Raw genomic sequence first — 19,026 nt, 5'->3', positions numbered from 1 at the left:
AATAGGACAGACGGAGAGGAAGCTAACCACCAGATTGCAAGAACACAAGCGAGTGTTCAGATGAGGAGATCCGAACTCATTGGTAGCCTCCCACTGCAATTAATAACTTTGCAGCTACTGTGATTGTTGGAGGAGCAAGCACAAAAACATCCAGGGAAGTGATTGAAGCCTGGGAAACAAGCCCCTTGTCCGTCAACAGGAGTGCTGATTTACCACCAGCCTATCAAGTACTTAGAAGGCAAGGGCAGGGCAGTATAAGCAAATGACAGCTAATGACTTAAAAGCCAGCCATCAACACACCCCAATCAACATCTAAAAAGCCACTTGCAGCAGGCACTATAAATATCACACACAGAACACACTTTGCTAGAGAGAAGTTCTCTGAGGATGGGCTCTAGCATGAGTCCAAAAGCTGGAAGACAAAGCCTCTGATCCTGGTGACCGACTGAGACTGGATCCTGCTTATTTTATTACCTTTGTTGTTGTCCCTCTGGAGTTGATATAGTATATCGATTTCATGAACAATATTCTCCATTTCCCTTAAAATAGTTTTAAGTTGATTACTACCTTTATATCCTCTTAGTGAATACCATTCAGATGAATTTATTGTTAGACTTATATCCCTCCCTTTTGTGCAAGAATTCAAGACCCCATACATAATACTCAAAAATACCTCCGCCCATTTTTCCTGCAAAGATAATCCTGTCAGGTGAGTTAGGCTGAGAAGATAGACCCAAAGTCATCCTGTGGTGAGTTTCGGTAGCTGACAATGGACTGAAATCAAGGCAGACCCTGAACCTTACTTATTAAATAGGTTATGTGTCCTGAGTCTTTCATTCAGACTCACTAGATGATTCTGAGTTTTAATAAAAGAAAAAAGAAAAAAAAATTTCTTTACTAATTTTCTTCATCTTCTGCATAATTTTATGTAGCCCTGTCTTAATTCTGTTTTTCCTAATCTTGTTCAGCACTGCAGCATACTTTTTTCACACAGTAAGCAGTAACACAACTAATACATTGTATTATATAGTGGCTGCATTCTAACCCTTGGATATTTCTCTTTTCCTCAGTATGTGACATGCAAAATATTTTGAATTCAGTCTGGTTCAAATAGAAGTCAGTTGTCTCAAGGTTTAAACGATGTTAAGGTTATGATATGCTGGCTGGAGAATTCTGGGAGTTGAAGTCCACAATTCTTAAAGCTGCCAAGTTTGAAGACCTCTGGTTTAAACTATTATTCCATCTCAAAGCTTAAATAAATATTTTTGCCCCCAAATGGGTTTCAGTTATTTGTAAAGTTTTAGACTCAGAACAGCTTTGTTTCACATTCTGTGGTTGAGATGCAGAAAAAAGGCAGAAGTGGTCCATTTCAAGCATCAAACAACTGATTAACTTGAAAAGCCGCGGTGTGGCTCAGGCTGTAAGAAGCCTGTTATTAAACACAGCTGCTTGCAATTACTGCAGGTTCTAGTCCCACCAGGCCCAAGGTTGACTCAGCCTTCCATCCTTTATAAGGTAGGTAAAATGAGGACCCAGATTGTTGGGGGGGCAATAAGTTGACTTTGTATATAAATATACAAATAGAATGAGACTATTGCCTTACACACTGTAAGCCGCCCTGAGTCTTGGAGAAGGGCGGGATATAAATGTGAATTAAAAAAAAAATTGAAATGGTTCAATTCAAAATATTTTTTTCAGATTCTTAATATATTTGCAAGTTTTATTATATTACCACAAATAACAAAATGTGTAAGGGCTTAACTGTTAACACTGTGTTATAAGCTAAAAATTTTTAAAAGCCAGGTATATGATATTAATTTAAATAATTATATTAATTAATTAAATAAAACATTGGCCTAGTTGGTTGGAAGTTTTTTTTTATTGTTCCTTTGTAACGAAACACCAACAAAAATTAAATCAAAAGTTGACAAGCAAAACAAAATAGCAATGTCCTACTGCTGATCTAAAATATACTGTATTTTTCACACTATAAGATGCACTGGACCATAAGACGCATATTAGCTTTAGAGGAGGAAAACAAGAAAAAAAAATCTGCCTCTGCCACCCAGCATCCATCTGGTATTCATCTGGCTAGCGTCCTTGCAGCAAACAGCAAACAGCCTGGTCAGCTTCAGCACATTATTGCAGCCCCTGCATGTGGCATGTCAGGGCTCCGCTCCATTGCGCCCATATCAGGTGTTCTAGGTGGTGGGGATTGCCACCACCATGCCTATCACCTCCGCCAATCGCTGCCGATCACCACGGCTGCCATTTGGCAGCAGTGATTGGTGGCAGTGGTGAACAGCGGGAGCGATTGGTGGCGGCGGCGAACAGTGGTGGTGATTGGCAGCAATCAGCGGTGACGGCAATCCCCACCACCTAGAACAGCTGATCAGCGGTATTCTGGGAGGCCGATCCAACTGCCGATCAGCTGCTCAGCAGCAAAGGCTGCAGCATTCCCTGGTGGTGGCAAACAATGGCAGAGGTGACAGGCAGCAGCAAACACTACTGCCACACCAACCCCCCCTCCTCCCACTGCAATATTCACTCTATAAGACACACAGACATTTCCACCCACTTTTGGGGGCGGGGGGAGATTGCGTTTTATAGTGTGAAAAATACAGCAAGTATTTTATCAGTGCTATGAATGATACTGAATAATAGAAAAAGGTTTGCAATTCTTGAGGTCTTAACGTAACAAAATCCACTTTTTAGTCCTGATGCCATTGAGCACTCAGTGGCTGCAGGTTGAATCAACTGTAACTTCCAGGTGCTTTTTAAGAGCAGACCTATGAGGGCATTGTAATAAACCAAAGGTTTCAGTTTCTATTCTTAGCTTTAGGAGGAAGTTGCTTACTTGGAGCTATCCATGGTCCTGAACTATCCCACTGTCTTGTTAAGGCCCTGTTAAGGCCAAAACAGGACATTTGTAGATGCCATTTTATTGTATTCACCCATTTTTTTTTCATATTTGAAACCCTGCTTATTTATTTATTTATTTTGAAAGTGACCTCTGTCATTTTCCTGCTCTTTAACTAGTTGGTTGATTCATAAAGAAACTAATCTTTAATCTATGACTGCTAAATTTTCTCAAGACTGATAACTGCATTATCAAAAACTTTCTGAAAATTCAAGTATACTATGCTTATTACATTATGATTTATTATTCAGCAGATTGTGCATATGTGCATGTCACTTATTTACACTTCAACTTTGTATCAAAACCATCTCAGGTGTAAATCGATCTTGCACTATTTCTGAAAAAGTGTATGTCTGTTACCAAGTAAAGAATTGGTACTACGTCCAATGCAGCAGGGATGGCTAACCCTAAAATATATATATATATATTTTCCCAGCCTCAAGTACTCGTTGGGTCATAGTGACATTACTAGAGGGGATTGGGTTGAGGTGCTTGGGGATTTCATTTGAAGGGAAATACATATGTTAAACCCCTGATGGATTAACCTATCTGATTTATATTTTGGGGATTAAAAAAAAACACCTCAAGGATTGCACTCTTAAATCTATGCTTTTTGCTGCTTAAACATGGGGCAAAATCTGGTGAAGGACAGAGGCTATGTGTTGTCCACTCCTCTTGTAGAGTGATGCATCACAGGCAATGAAATTGTAGCATGTTGAAAAAGAAATACAGAAGCACTTGATTTCCCCAGTCAGTGTTATTAGAATCCCCTAGCTTGTGCAAAACCTTTCCATTTAGAGAAGGGTTTTCTCACGTCATTAATCTAGCAATCTTTATTCCTTACTATCTCTTAAAATATTTAATCCAGAAAGCAACTTTTTCTATATTTCAACTTTGTTATATTAATAGGATGCATGTATGGGAAACATCTCATGGTTAAACTATAGCATACTATTCACTACACCAGCTGTACTGATCCTTGAGAACACAAATCTAAGCATTTTTTCACTATTCTCAGGTTTGATAATCTAAAACATCTGTGTTATTAGTTTTCATTGCTTTGATAACTTAATGTATATTTGCAACGAATGAATGCAAATCTTTTTTCCTCTGTACAATACAAAAATCCTCTCTTTCTCAATACAAAATTTATGTTCAATGACAGCTGAGTTTGACAAACTAGATTTCTTGAATAGATAGAAACAGTGATATTTTGTAGTTTCATTCTTTTTTTTCTGGTTTCCCGGTACTATTAGTGGCTTCCAAGAAATTTTGCCAAATGCATCTGAAATGCTAATATGAACTATTCATGTTAACATTTCCTGCCACCAAGAACTAGTGTTTAATCTCTGGCTAAGCTTTTGATTTTGCATATGCTTTTCCCTAGTTAATCTTTGACAGTTTAGTGTGATGACAGGTAGAAATTAAAATGATTTTTGTTTTAAAAGCTTAAACATTTAAAAAAATTGATGGACTCCAGACACATTTATATCTTACTTAATATAATTTTTTCATAACTTTCATTTCATTTTAAAATAAATGAATAAATTCAGCAATGCATCTGTCTTGAAAACAGCCCATGTTGAACTGTATTGCATGGTCAAACATTAGCACAGGAAAAGTTTTCTGAAGTTTTTTGCATTTTGTCATAAACTGCTTTATGGTAATGTCGTAAAACATTTTTATAAAATTTGCCAAATTTCAATTCTACAGGAGTCATGGAGCATAGATTAAGGACTGCAATTATTTATTCAACAAGCCATAGATTCTTTTTCTGGCTAGTGTAAAAGGATAGTACTATAGATTGTTAGCCATACCCACCATGCAACGAGATAGTGGGAATGATCATCCTCATTCTTGACTAATCCCTATTACTTGTTAGTATAATGTGCAAATGGCCCTGCTATGGCAAAGAAGTAGAGCCTGCAAATTGTTTCATATGCTATGTAAAGAGAAATGATATCATTATCAGGTTTTCAATGGATGAGGCTTTTCTGAATATATTTCTGGGGTTTATATTAATCTAAAAATTTTCATGTCCTATTTACAAGACTTACTTTTAAAAATTTGGTTTTTAAAGTGAAACACTCTCTCACAATCCTTAATCAGATCTGTATGTGGGTTTTGGCATTGCTTTAAACAGAATAGCAGTATATAGCTTGTTTTGAGGCTGTTGATTAAAAACGTCTGAAAGAATTTGTCTTATAAAACTTGTAAGAGTTGGCAAAAATATAAGGCGTATATGCAATTAATCATTTTTTCATCTTTTGCAACACATACGTCTGTCAGTTTCCTCTAATATGAATTTGCATTAGAAATACACTTGTAGAATATTTCTAGCAGGCTAAAAATATAGAAGGAAAATAAGTGAATTATGTGGAGAATATCATAGATCAGGTGAAATATAGTAAGAATCCAGACTTTGTATCTAATCATATTATGAATTTAGGAAAGTCCACTTATCTTACACCTTATTATTGTCCTTTTTAAAACAAAGACTGCTTCAAGTTGGGTTCAACTCCTGATTTTCTTGGCAACAATATAGAAATGCTCTTGCCAAGAAAAAATATAGAAAGTTTTACTTTTTATCTTCTTCCAACATCCTAAGCATTTCTAATGACACTTCATCTCCTAGAGCTTCTCAGTAAAGCAAGGGGATAACTGGAATTGATGAACAAAGAGAGGCTGCTTGGGAACAATCTTGTTGAGGGGTCAAGTTGCCTTCTGTTGCCAGTGGCTACCCAGACAATCAATAGAGCTACCTATCAGGTTGTTTGGTAAATCACCAGCTGCCTGCTGAAGTCCATCTGGATTCATATGGTGCCTGGGGCATACCATTTTAATCAGTCCACTCTCCCTGTAGGGTTTCCAAGAATCAGACAGTCTCATCTGGACCATAAAATGATCTGACCATAGTAAATGTTAGATGATATAACCTCCGAATCCAGATTTATCTAGCAACCACTCTCTCTGAGGCAAACACAAAATCAAAAGTGTGACTGCTGATGTGAGTCAATCCAAGATCATTTTGTATAAGCCCATGGTCATCATAGAGGCCATGGAATCTCAAGTCTTCTCAGGCCTTAGCCTCAATCATGATTGAAATCACTCAGTGCCAAAAGATGTTGTGACTTCAGCCTTGAGAGTAATGCAGAAGCTTTTCAGAGATTGTAACAGGCAGCACAACAGCCAATGCAGAAGAAGAATCTTTAACTTGTTTCTCTAGTATGTAACACTCACATCCAGTAGCCTTGTCACAACTCAGCTGTCTCTAGGTCATTGTCACCCCATATCTAGCGATGGAATCAAAGCTACTATTGCAAAAGGCAAAACTCTGAGAGATTTCCCCATCAGGGTTTGGCAATAATCATAAATCCAGGATCCAATAATCTAGATCAGTGGTAGTCAACCTGGTCCCTACCGCCCATAGTGGGTGTTCCAGCTTTCATGGTGGGCGGTAGGGGTTTTGTCCGATACTGAAGCACTTTCCTTTTTTTAAATTTAATTGACTTTTAAAAAAAATTTCATAGCATTATTTAAAAACATTTTCATTAGGTTTTCATAAAATTCCCCATGCCAATTTAAATTTCTGAAAATATACTATTTGTATCGCCCGCGCATAAGTTTAGTTCACATTACGTAAGTAAAACTAAATGGCGCTATAGTGTAACCGCAAACAAAAGAGCCTCGTCCCAGAATAGTTCGCACATCTTCCCCCAAACCACCCAGCTGTAACAGACAAGCAGAGCTGGTAGCCGGCGTCCCCCCCAAATCCAATCCATGATGCGTGAGAGGCATGCTCAGACGACAATACATGGCGCATTACTGCGGAACCGGTGGGCGGTTAGAAAATTTTACTACTAACAGAGATACAAAAGTGGGTGGTAGGTATAAAAAGGTTGACTACCCCTGATCTAGACTGTTATTTTATTATTTATCATTTAATTAAAAATGAGAAAGTAGGCATTTTGACAATACTATAGACACGATGCAATGTGAGACTTCCTAATTATCTATAAGGCTGGGAAGGAGATAAATAAATAGACCAAGGATGAGCAAAATAAAAGCTTTTTCATTCTGATTTCATTTATTGCTGTTTTCCCTCTTCTGAATTGCTTTCAAGGGGTGGGATTATAATCACTGGGAATATAAATTCCTGGAAATATTATTTTATAGCGGAAACTCCTGGCAAAGAGATACACACTTACACTGCATTAAATCAACATTATTCCCATTATAAGACTTGGCTATGCTTCCATTCTGTCTTAAGGCTCTCCATTACTCAATTGTCCTACTGATATTTAACCTGGGGACTTCTGTTCTGAGTCTCAATACCTTTAGTATAGACTGCACAATTCTCTTGGCTAGAAGTATATGCACTGCTATCCTTTTTTGAGAATTTTACCCTTCTCTTCATTTAAAAAACAAAAAACAGAAGCCAACAAAATTGGAACTTTTATAAGCAAAAAAGAAAAACCGCAGTGTTTATTAGGTATTGTGAAATTTTGTGCTGATGCCAGCTTTGATGGTGTCTTGACACCATATTTTTTGTGGCTTATCATGATACTTTTTATATTGAATAATTTATATTGATTTGCTTTTATTATCAATTTTGCAGATTTGTTATCTTTGGGGGTAATTTGTGGGAATTGATACAGCAAAAGAACCCTCTTTCTGGTAGCCCTGTCCATCCTAGATATATTCTGTCACTGTTTTTTAGCATCTGTGGCTCATGAAATTACTCAATGATATTTGTGGCAATATTGTGATGGAAACTGTTCTAATTTTGTCAACATTTTTAATGTCCATCCGTCCGTCCATCCATTCATGAAATACGGCTTATCTAAGTATACTTTGTTCAAAGTTAAGGTACAGTTGTATAATCATGTTGTACCATGCATAATTACCTGACCTTCAATTCATTTTGAAAGGTTTGCATTTTCTAAAATATGTTAAATCGTATTTTCTGGAGGTGACAGTCAACAAAAGTGACATGGTACTAAATTTCATCTGCCATCTGATGGAGAAGTTAACTACTGGTCATGTAGATGTTAGTAGTAAAATGGAGTAATGATTACAGGGGCCACATTGCTGCTTAAATCCCCTTGGTTTTTAGCTCTTTACTGGATACATCATGAATATTTTTTTTCTTTTGATAGCCCAGTAAGCATGTGGGAATACTAGCCAGCTTAAGACTTGGCTGTACTTCTGTACAGTTCTACAGCAGTAGCACTCTGAATCAATGTTTCTTATCTCTAATAAAATGTCAATAGGATTGCATTCTGAATCAAGTTAAGCTGGAATGGGCAATTGGAGCTTATGTGATTCAGAAAGAAATTGAATATTGTGCAGACTCATGGCTCTTGCATTTTATAGTTATTCTTAACTAGTCCAAATCCAGAATATTGGCTGCTCAGCTGGAAGCATCATCCATCAATAGATATACTTTTTAATGTTCACTATATGTATAGAGGTTGATATTTTGAGAGACAGGAACATAAACTGTGCTATGGGTACAGTAGAACCTCTGGTCACGAATGCTTTGGGTTCCAACCAAAAAATTCACATATTTTTTTCCTCTTCCACGTCATTTTATTTTGTAAGCGCCAAATTTCCAAAATTAGGTTCGGATCACGACCAAATCGGTTTGCGACCAAAGTTATGGAATGAATTATGGTCACGACCAGAGGTTCTACTGTACTTCTATTCTGGTCAGGCATTGAGGGAATTACATACCAATACATCTGTAAGGTACCAGGTTTGGGAGAGCTAATGAAAACATCTTGTGAATATGGATATAACTAGGTAGTGGTCTATTATAATAAAGATCCCTTCCCTAGTAATCTATTTTTTTCTTTCCAGGATTCCACCTGAGTGGCACTGTGACAGAAGCAGCAACTGCAACTGAGCCAGAAATGACCTACAAAGTGGCCATCAGCTTTGACCGGTGCAAGATAACATCTGTGACATGTGATTGTGGGAACAAGGACATTTTCTATTGCGCTCATGTTGTGGCACTCTCCCTCTACAGGATTCGCAAGCCTGATCAGGTCAAACTTCGTCTTCCCATATCAGAGACTCTTTTTCAAATGAATAGGGACCAGCTCCAAAAGTTTGTTCAGTATTTGATTACAGCTCACCACACTGAAGTGCTCCCAACAGCCCAGAAATTGGCTGATGAAATCTTGTCCTCCAACTCTGAAATCAATCAAGTGCATGGTAAGTCAATGAGACAGAAATAACTTCTGATAAATCTCCCAAATCATAATAATGTGTTCATTCTTGACCAACTCGAAGAGGAGAAGAATCTCACCATGTTTATAATGTCTGAAAAACTTAATTCTTTAAGATGTAGAATCTTTACAGCTCCCTGACAGATCGTATGCAGACTCATATCTTTCACCAAAAGATTTTGTCTTGTCGCAACTGTTTGTCTCTCTTCTGGAAAAGAAGTTTATAAGAACAAACAATGCTGGAAGTGGTTGAGTATCTAACATTCTGGACTCTAGATATATTGTGACCCTGTCAGGTTTTATGTAATGTTTGTACTTTCTGCTTAAGAGCATAAACAAGGAGAGAAACTAGCCACTTTTTATAAAGTACCATATTTCTGTCTTGAAAATTCATTCCTTAGTATTGATAGAAGATTGTTAACTTTCTCCAATCTGTTCATGTGGGTAGTATGATGAGAGTGGTTTTCTAACACAGGGGTCTCCAACCTTGGTCCCTTTAAGACTTGTGGACTTGAACTCCCAGAGTCCCTCAGCCAGCTTTGCTGGCTGAGGAACTCTGGGAGTTGAAGTCTACAAGTCTTAAAGGGACCAAGGTTGGAGACCCCTGTTCTAACACATATGGAGCTTGCCTTGTTGGAAAAGCCACATGTAAGTGAAGTTTGAATCATAGCGACTATATTTTAAAAAGCCCACATTTCAAAGACAGTTGAGAATGGTGTTCATTTTTTCTCTTCTATAACCACTAAACTTTACAAGTCGAATGCCCTGAATATGTTACTGTGTGGGGATTTACCAGCTGCCATGGTGCTAGCAGAAGGTACTCAGAAGTTTTGTTCTCAAAATGTCAGAAAATATGTGGTTGCTATTTCTAGGTATATTGAAGTGAGAATGAGTGATATTTTTTTTGGCTAATTATTTTCAGTTGACAGATCAGCTTATGGAGTCCTTTGTGCTCTTTGAGCTTGGATGTTTGCTTGCGGAAACGTCAGCAAGCCAATAACCAAACTGAGAGAGCACCAAGGACTCCATATTTCAACCCTATGTAGATCACCTTATATCATTGCTTTTTTAAATTCCGTCTTTATTATTTTTATAAATGACTCAAGGAGGTGAATGCAATACTCCTTTCTCCTCTTATTTTCCTCACAATAACTTTTGAAGTGAGTTAAGCTGAGAGAGTGATTGGTCCAAAGTCACCCAGACAGCTTTCATGCCTAAGGTGGGATTAGAACTCAGGCTTCTGGTTTCTGGCCTGGTAACTTAACCACTAGACCAAACTGGCTCTTAAAGCATCTTGCTTTTTCTTTTCTTTTTAGCTGCTAAATACAAAGCTTATGCAGGTTCTCCTCCTTTAGTGACTGCTTGTTTGAAGCTCTTTCACAGTTAATAGCAGTAATGAAAAAAATAAATTTGTAATCAATCCTTGAATTTACGACCTCCACAAGTCTGTTAAGCAAAGGAAAGCTGAAATAAGATCATAACTTACCCATCGCCTGGTTTCTAGCTTGGTATCTTAATCACTAGGCCAAACTGGGTCTCTAATTAATAATTTAAAGAAAGGGAATAATTAAGGCTTAATAATTAAAAGAAAGGAAAACAATAAAAAAACAGAAAAACAGGTGAACCCAGAAAAAACACATGTTACGTGACATAAAGAAATCTACCAGATACAATCTAACCCTGGCCTAGGAGCACAACCATGTTTTCATAAAATTGTGTAACTCCTATGGAGTGGAAGCTGCATAAATCTCTGGGGGGATTTTACATTAGGGAGACAGGCACCGTAATAGAGAAGGTACACTTCTAGAGTACCTCTAGCTGATATTATTTGAAGGGAGCTGGAATACCCCACTCTATCTGATTGTACTGGATGGGTACAAACCCAGGTAGTTTTTAAAATAATTAGGGTTTTATGGTTGACAGCCAGCAAATTGAATTGCACCACAACCACAAACTGGCCATCAATGCAACTCATAGACCATTGATGATATATTGGCATATCAATGTGTGCGCATCTTTGATCATGTTGCTTTATTTTGAACTAATTGAAGCTCCATGGATGAATTTCAATGGCAATCCATGCAACATGCATTGTAGTTCAATTGTGAGATAACTAGAATGTACTTAATTACCTGTCTTCCAATTATGGAATATTTGTAGGTACAGGAGTCTCAGGATCTGGAAGTTTATCATCTTTAGTTTTGGATGGAGTTGCCCTGTACCAGGTAGACCCAGTATGCAGGACTTGGGGTTCCTCCTGGACTCATCACTCCAGTTAGGAGGGTTTTTGCACAACTTCACGTTGTGCGCCAGTTGTGCCCTTCCCTGGATTATGAAGCCCTGACTCAGTCAGTCACACTCTGGTCATCTCCCATTTGGATTACTGTAATGGGCTCTACATGGGGCTATGCAGGAAGAGTGTTTGGAAGCTACAGCCGGTACAGAATGCAGAGGTGCAGACAGGCTTAGATTGGATTGGATTGGTGTGAAACACTGCTGTCATGCAAGATTCATTGGTTGCCGGTTTGCTTCCAGGTCAAATTCAAGATGCTGGTTATAACTTTTAAAGCCCTTCATGGCATGGGGCCAGGTTATCTGAGGAACCATCTCACCTCAAAGGTATCAGCCCACCCCCTCGGTCCAACAGAAGGGGCATGCTGGAGACCCTGTTGCTCAAAGAACTTCAGGTGGCAGAATCTAGAAGGCTAGCCTTTTCTGCTGTGGCCCAAGCTCTTTTGGAAAAGCTTGCCATCTCAGGTGAGGTCTGCCTCTATCCTTTGGCCACTGGTGAAATCCATTTTTTTACTACCAGTTTTGTGGGCATGGCTTGATGGGCGTGGTGTGGCTTGGTGGGCATGGCAGGGGAAGGATACTGCAAAATCTCCATTCCCACCCCACTCCAGGGAAAGAATACTACAAAATCTTCATTCCCTACCCACTCCAGGGAAAGAATACTGCAAAATCTCCATTCCCTTCCCACTCCTGGGGGAAGGATATTGCAAAACCTCCATTCCCACCCCACTCTGGGGCCAGCCAGAGGTGGTATTTGTCAGTTCTACTGGGCAAACTACTCAAAATTTCTGCTACCGGTTCTCCAGAACCTGTCAGAACCTGCTGGATTTCACCCCTGCCTTTGGCCACTCTGGAAGGGTGTTAAAATGTTTGTTTGTTTGTTTGTTTGTTTACCTCCTGCCTTTATTATTTTTACAAATAACTCAAGGCAACTCTGCCAGGTAGCCTGTTGTCCTCATGGGGGTGCTCAGTGTTGAAGATGGTTGGTGTATTAACTGAGAAGATGCCACCACTTTACTGATATTATCTTTTTGCTTCTTGTTTCTTCAATTATGTTTTTAGTAGCTTTATATATATTATCTTAATTGTAAGCCACCCAGAGTTGTTTTTCAGAGTGAGATGATTGGCATATACAATTAATTAATTAATCAACCAATAAATCCTAAAAATGTGTGCAAGTAGCACACAACATAAACCTGTACAAAAGCCATCCTCATCACAGTTTCTTCCTGATCTTTGCGCAGTAGTTATAATGTAGAGTTGTGCACTAGTTTCAAAGGGGGAATACCACACAGGGCAAATCCCAGTCTTCTCACTTTGCTCTGCCAATTGTAGGCCAACTCCAAGTGGAAACTCCAAATATTTTAATTGTAAATAGCTTTTTTCTTTTATTGCTATGATCAGTTATACTGGGCATGGCAAGACATGTCCCAAAATATTTGAGCTATTTAGCCTACTTATTTTTCAAAGGCTTTTCCAAAGGCCCTGAAGACAGTCCCCAAATGGAATTGGAGCTGATCAAGTGGTTTGTATTGCCGCTGCCAGGGGGGTTGTGGCAGGGTGTTATGGTTTTTGTAATGGATTTTAATGTTATAGGTTTCCTGAAGTCACCTGTATGTCAGTTGGACAACTATATAAATTTGTTCAAGAAATCAATATATATATGTCACCCTGAGAATAGAATAGAATAGAATAGAATAGAATAGAATAGAATAGAATAGAATAGAATAGAATAGATTTTTTTATTGGCCAAGTGTGATTGGACACACAAGGAATTTATCTTCGTGCATATGCTCTCAATGTACATAAAAGAAAAGATGCCTTCATTAAGATACAACACTTACAACACTTAAAGATAGTCATAGGGTACAAATAAGCAATCAGGAAACAATCAATATCAATATAAATCGTAAGGATATAAGCAACAAAGTTACAATCATACAGTCAAAAGAAGAAGGAGATGGGTGATGGGAAGGATGAGAAGATTAATATTCGTGCAGATTTAATAAATAGTTTGACAGTATTGAGGGAATTATTTGTTTAGTAGAGTGATGTCGTTTGGGAAAAAACAAAGATCCCTCTCTCATTCTTTGGGTATGACTAGGCCACAAAACCCATTGAGGAAGGACCTTTTTCCAATCACGGCCAAAGCGTATGAGATATTTATTCCCATGCTAGAAAATATGGCTTCTGAATCATTTATGACAAATAAGAATACAGGTAGTCCTCATCTAGCAACAACAATTATGGGTCGAAATTAACCAAAGCAATCACTAAGTGAAACTGCTACTGTGCTTAAATCTTACTTCAGCTTTCCTTTGCTTTACAGACCTGTGAAGGTCGTAAAGATGAGGATTGGTCACAAAATTATTTTTTCATCACTGTCATAATTGCAAATGATTGCTAAACAAAGCAGTAACTGTAGAAGGATTATCTGTAACTAATCCACATGGTATTAAACAAAGTTGTTCCTTTCTGCGATATATTTTTCCTGTTTCTGGTAGAGTTTTTCTATTGCTAGGCCTCAACTGTTGAAAAATTCTGTCTGAAAGTTGTTATTAATTATAATCTCCCTTTGTGTTAAATAATTTTGGAAAGCACTTCTCTCTTTCCCTTGAAGTGGGATGATATCAGCAATAATAGACTTTTGGGGATTTCCATCCGTGAAATTCTACTGAAAAACTTCTCCACAACATGGAAAACCGAATGACTAAACAGGGAAAAGCTCTGATACTTAAAAGCTGTGAACTACTAAATGCCTGTAGCTCTCTCCCTTCTCTCCCCATGCACACACTCTATTCTTTCTATTTGGCTTTGATTCAGATTACCTATCACTGTGTGAATTCATTGGGAGGCTGCTGTTAAGAAGAGGGTGTTTCTAGTAAAGGCACATAGAGTTCATCCACTCTCAAGGAAATGCTTCAATCAATTAATTCCTTTGAAAACAGTTGATTCCAGGGATGCCAATCTGGTTAAATCACTATTTAAATCATCCCAAAGAACTGTAATAAAGTATTCTGTAAAATTTTAATACAGGGCAAAATTAAATTTACTGATTATTAAGCTTTCCCCTCATAACTGCAAGAACCATTGCAGGTTAATTAATACAGCAGGCTTAAAATATAAAACTGGGAATAAAAATAAGAGTTGCTTATTTTGGAACATAGAAAGAAACATAAAGAGGAAAAACTTTTAAAAAACTTTTACTCATTGTCAATTGGTTCCGGACAGCATGATGAGTATCGAAAACGATGAGTACCAAATTTTTCCTATAAGGAATAATGTAATGAGTCACAAGGCAGCTGATACCAAAATATTCTAGCTTGTGTATTGAGTACCAAACAAAGTATGAGTACTGGGACAAAATTTTTGCATCAAAGTTTGTTGAATACCAAATTTGATGAGTTTCAAAGCCGTTGAGTACCAAGGTATGTATTGTTTCTTTTTTTTTTTTACTGTTCCTTTGTTTAGAAAAGCAATTCAATTTTGCTCAGCCTAGAAATAAAGACTAGTCTTTATAAATAAAATAAAATCAAAGCTGACAGATATTTGGACCTCCCATTGTCTGACAATTGTAAACCAAATAATTGTTACTAATATATGTAAAGATAAAATAATTGTTACTAATATATGTAAGGATAAAATCGGTAATGAAGAAAGCTGAGGGAAATGTTTCATTTGCTGCTAGTGAACCTGGTCCATGGTTTATGATGAACAGAAAGATTTTAATGACTTGAACATTGAGTGAAAGTCTTCCTGCTTACGCAAAGCCCATTGAATGCTCTGAAAGTTGGGGTAATTCTAGACTGACATTTTTTCTCTAAGGTACAGATCAAACCCTGAGACTTGGCAGGCAAGCCTCTTCACTTATTTTTGAAAATTCTGGCAAATAACCCAGTGCAATCAAAAGGTTTTGGGCAACAAGTTCTAAAACCTTTTGCCAGTGGCTGGGCTTATTGAGGCTGATATAAATTTAAATTCAAACTATCTGCAGAATAATGGGTTGCCTGCCCCAGGTTTAAATGATAACTAGAGTACGCATAGAGGGAGTCAATCTATTCTCCAAAGCACCTGAAGGCAGGACAAGAAGCAATGGATGCAAACTAATCAAGGACCAACTTAGAACTAAGGAGACATTTCCTGAGTTAGAATAATTAGTTGCCTCCAGAACTTGTGGGTGCTCCAACACTGGAGTTTTTAAAAAAAAGATTGGACAACTATTTATCTGAAATGGTATAGGGCCATGATGGTGAACCTATGGCACGTGTTCCACAGGTGGCATGCAGAGCCTTTTCTGCAGGCGCACCAGCTGTTGCCTCAGCCAAGCTAAACTGTGCATGCACATGCACCTCCAGCTGGTCTTCAGTCTTTGCTGCGCATCTGCAGAGGCGGGGTGCATGCAGGGGATGCACGTGTGCAGCACGGGGGAGCAGGGTGCATGTGCCAGGGGTGCAGGTTGTTGCGGGAGGCTTTCCAGGCCCCAAATGGAGAATGGGGGTGCCTCATGCGTCACCCTGCACCCTGTTTTGGCTTCCAGGTTGATGCAGGAGGCTTTCCAGCCCCAAAATGAGGCACATTTTGGGCCTGGAAAGCCTCCTGCACCAACCTGGAAGCCAAAATGGGGCACGGGAGGAGGGAGGGCAGGGCACATGTGCGGGGGGGGCATGGATGCCCAGAGGGGTTGCTCACATTGCATTTTGGGGCAGGGGTGAAATGTAAAATTTGTTACTACAAGTTCTGTGGGCGTGGCTTGATGGGGGGGGGTAATGTGACTGGGTGGGCATGGCCAACTTTTTTTTTACTTTTAAAAGTATTTTTGCCAAAGAGGTTGTAAAAAAATGCTTTTAAAAGCCTCTGAAGATCAAGCAACTCAGCTGGGATTGCCAGAGGAGCCTTTTAAAAGCATTTTTTAATGCTTTTAAATTTTTTTGGTTGTAGAAAAAATGGTTTTAAAGGGTTCTGATGATCCCAGCTGAGTTGCCTGATCGCCAGAACCCTTTAAAAGCATTTTTTTTACAACCTCTTTGGCCAAAGAGGTTGTAGAAAAAATGGTTTTAAAAGGTTCTGACGATCCCAGCTGAGCTGCGCGATCATCAGAGGCTTGTTTTTTTACTTTTAAAAGCATTTTTTTCAGCTGAAGAAAAAATGCTTTTAAAAGTAAAAAAAAAACATTCTGATGATCGCGCGGCTCAGCTGCGCATGCGGGGGGGGGGGGGCAGGGATTTTTGTTACCGGTTCTCCAAACCACCCGCCGCCATCGCTACCAGATTGGGCGATCCAGTCCAAACTGGAAGCATTTCACCCCTGTTTTGGGGGTTTGGCCATGCACATGTGCATTCACACTCACACACGTTTTGGGCACTCGCCACCATAAAGATTAACCATCACTACTATAGGGTTTCCTGCTTGAGCAGGGGGTTGGGCTAGAAGTCCTCCAAGGTCCCTTCCAACTTTATTATTCTGTTACTTTCGGTTGAAGAAGCCTAGGGATTACAAAACTGCTTTGCCCTATTGCTCTGCCCTGTACTTCTTATGAATCATCTGGCTTCTATTTTGATGGGACAGTTACAATGTGATTTTTCTAATTTCATCATTGTAATATATTGGTTTTGCTCCACAATATTGCTTATTTTGACAGTGCTAATTGCCTCTGAGTAGGATTAAAGCAGGCATTTCCTAGCCAGCTTTCTCTTAAGGGTTGTAGAGATGAAGCTTTATTGACAGGGATAAATCCAGTTGACTATTTCCAGTTGGAAAGGGCTGCATCTGTCTTTTGCCATGTCTCCTCAGTCCAGTTATGAACAATTAACTCACTGAAGAGTAGCAATAAACATTAGAGAAATGGGATAAAGGTTAGAAATGGGATAAAGGTTCCTTGAGGAACGTATCTTTTCTTTTATGTACACTGAGAGCATATGCACCAAGACAAATTCCTTGTGTGTCCAATCACACTTGGCCAATAAAAAATTCTATTCTATTCTATTCTATTCTATTCTATTCTATTCTATTCTATTCTATTCTATTCTATTCTAGTGTTGCATGTTCCAGGCACCATGGTTTATCCCTAACTGAAATTTCCACCCATGATTTTTCTTTCTCTTCTTTTGCATAAACCAGTATAGATTAGGCTTTTTTATTTTCTTTTTTGTTATCTAATGTCAGACATCCAGATTGATAATGTTGATAATTTTTATATAGAAACATCTGACAGCTTCTCTTTACAATGCTGCCATTGAAGAATTTCAGTGATAAGAACAGAATATATTTTTTCTTAGCTTTTGAAGTTGCGTACAATGATGTAACAGTGTGAAATGCTTCCTAATTTCTTGGGAGTGCTGTACAGCAGAGTACCTTATAAATTATTCTCTCGAGGCATAAATTGCCTTTTTCTAGTGGCTTCAAAAAATGGCGGGGGGGGGGAGGAATCTCGCCAATTTGGCATCTCTTATTTTGTAGCGGAGCTGCTTTTGACTTTAGAAAGGTTTTTGTTTAGTCTTATGACATTAAGATGCTATGCAAGGAAAGATTTCATTGTGACAAGCACATCAGTGAAGTAGTCAGCTATTCTTACAGACCAATTGTGTGCCTTGCACCACTGCAAAATTGAAGCTTGAAAAGTAAGCAATGCTAAATGTTCTCATTTCTTGGACTGTATTGTGCAGGGGAAAGACATTGATAAACAAGAAAAAGGATTTGAAGCTTTAGGAAATAGAAATGAGTCTGCTTTTTGGACACGATTATTCTTCCTTAATAAGCATTCTGCTGAAACCTGTAAAAGTCTTTGAGTCTTAAGTGTGGAAACAAACAATATAGCTTGCAGGAGTAAATCTTAACTATTTGCAGGGCTGTAGTTATCTAAAGTAATGCAAAACACCTTAAAGAGTATTAAAGCAAGAGGATTCTAAATGATTAGGAGTCAGTAACCTATTAAGTCCAAGTCTAGTCTTCCTAACTTCTCCTTGACCTCATCCATAAGTGGAAAAGCATGTAGGCATGTTACCAATAATATACATAAAAGTATATACATATATAGAACTTAATAGCTTCCAGAAATTACTGCAGCTGTTCCTGGCTAAATAGGATTTCCCCCCTGCCTTCTTAATGTTCTTTCTTACTGATGGATGAAAGGTAAAACATTTTTTTCCCATTTACCAGTTTATCTATGAGATTCTTGTGCCATCCCAAAGATTTAGTACTCAGGAAACAGTTTGTTGCCTAAAACCATGTTTGGGATCAGGAATTTAAAAACATTAAATTATTATTTAACATTTGAAGGCTTTCTCAAAACTGCTGAATGATAAACTGGCATCTACGTCTACTTATTATTTGATTTCTCTTTCTTGAAATTGGTTTGCACAGTACGTAGTCAGTGGGGCTCTTATTCCAGAATTTCATATAGCAAATATTAATTACTTTAAGATGCTATCCTACACCCAAGGTAGAATTATGAGAAATCAAGCAAAAGGAGAACATTTTAGTAATTCTTTTTTGATTTCATGTCCTCCATCCAGCAGGCATGCTTTAAAATCAAATATTGTCCAGCTTTTTGAGCATCTTGGTTTTCCTTTGGGGCTGGGGGTA

General features: G+C 38.3%; 1 protein-coding gene across 2 annotated transcripts in view; it reads left to right on the top strand.

Annotated features, from left to right (window-relative positions):
- ZSWIM5 (zinc finger SWIM-type containing 5) overlaps positions 1-19,026 on the top strand; it is a 152,425-nt gene that overhangs the window by 103,426 nt on the left and 29,973 nt on the right. For both annotated transcript variants that reach the window (XM_058175242.1, XM_058175241.1), the window contains exon 2: positions 8,783-9,139. In XM_058175242.1, the coding sequence (XP_058031225.1) occupies positions 8,783-9,139 (357 nt within the window). The remainder of the gene's footprint in view (positions 1-8,782; positions 9,140-19,026) is intronic.

Source organism: Ahaetulla prasina, chromosome 3 (genome assembly GCF_028640845.1).
Source record: "Ahaetulla prasina isolate Xishuangbanna chromosome 3, ASM2864084v1, whole genome shotgun sequence".
NCBI lineage: Eukaryota > Metazoa > Chordata > Lepidosauria > Squamata > Colubridae > Ahaetulla > Ahaetulla prasina.
This window is presented reverse-complemented; position numbering and strand designations above follow the sequence as displayed.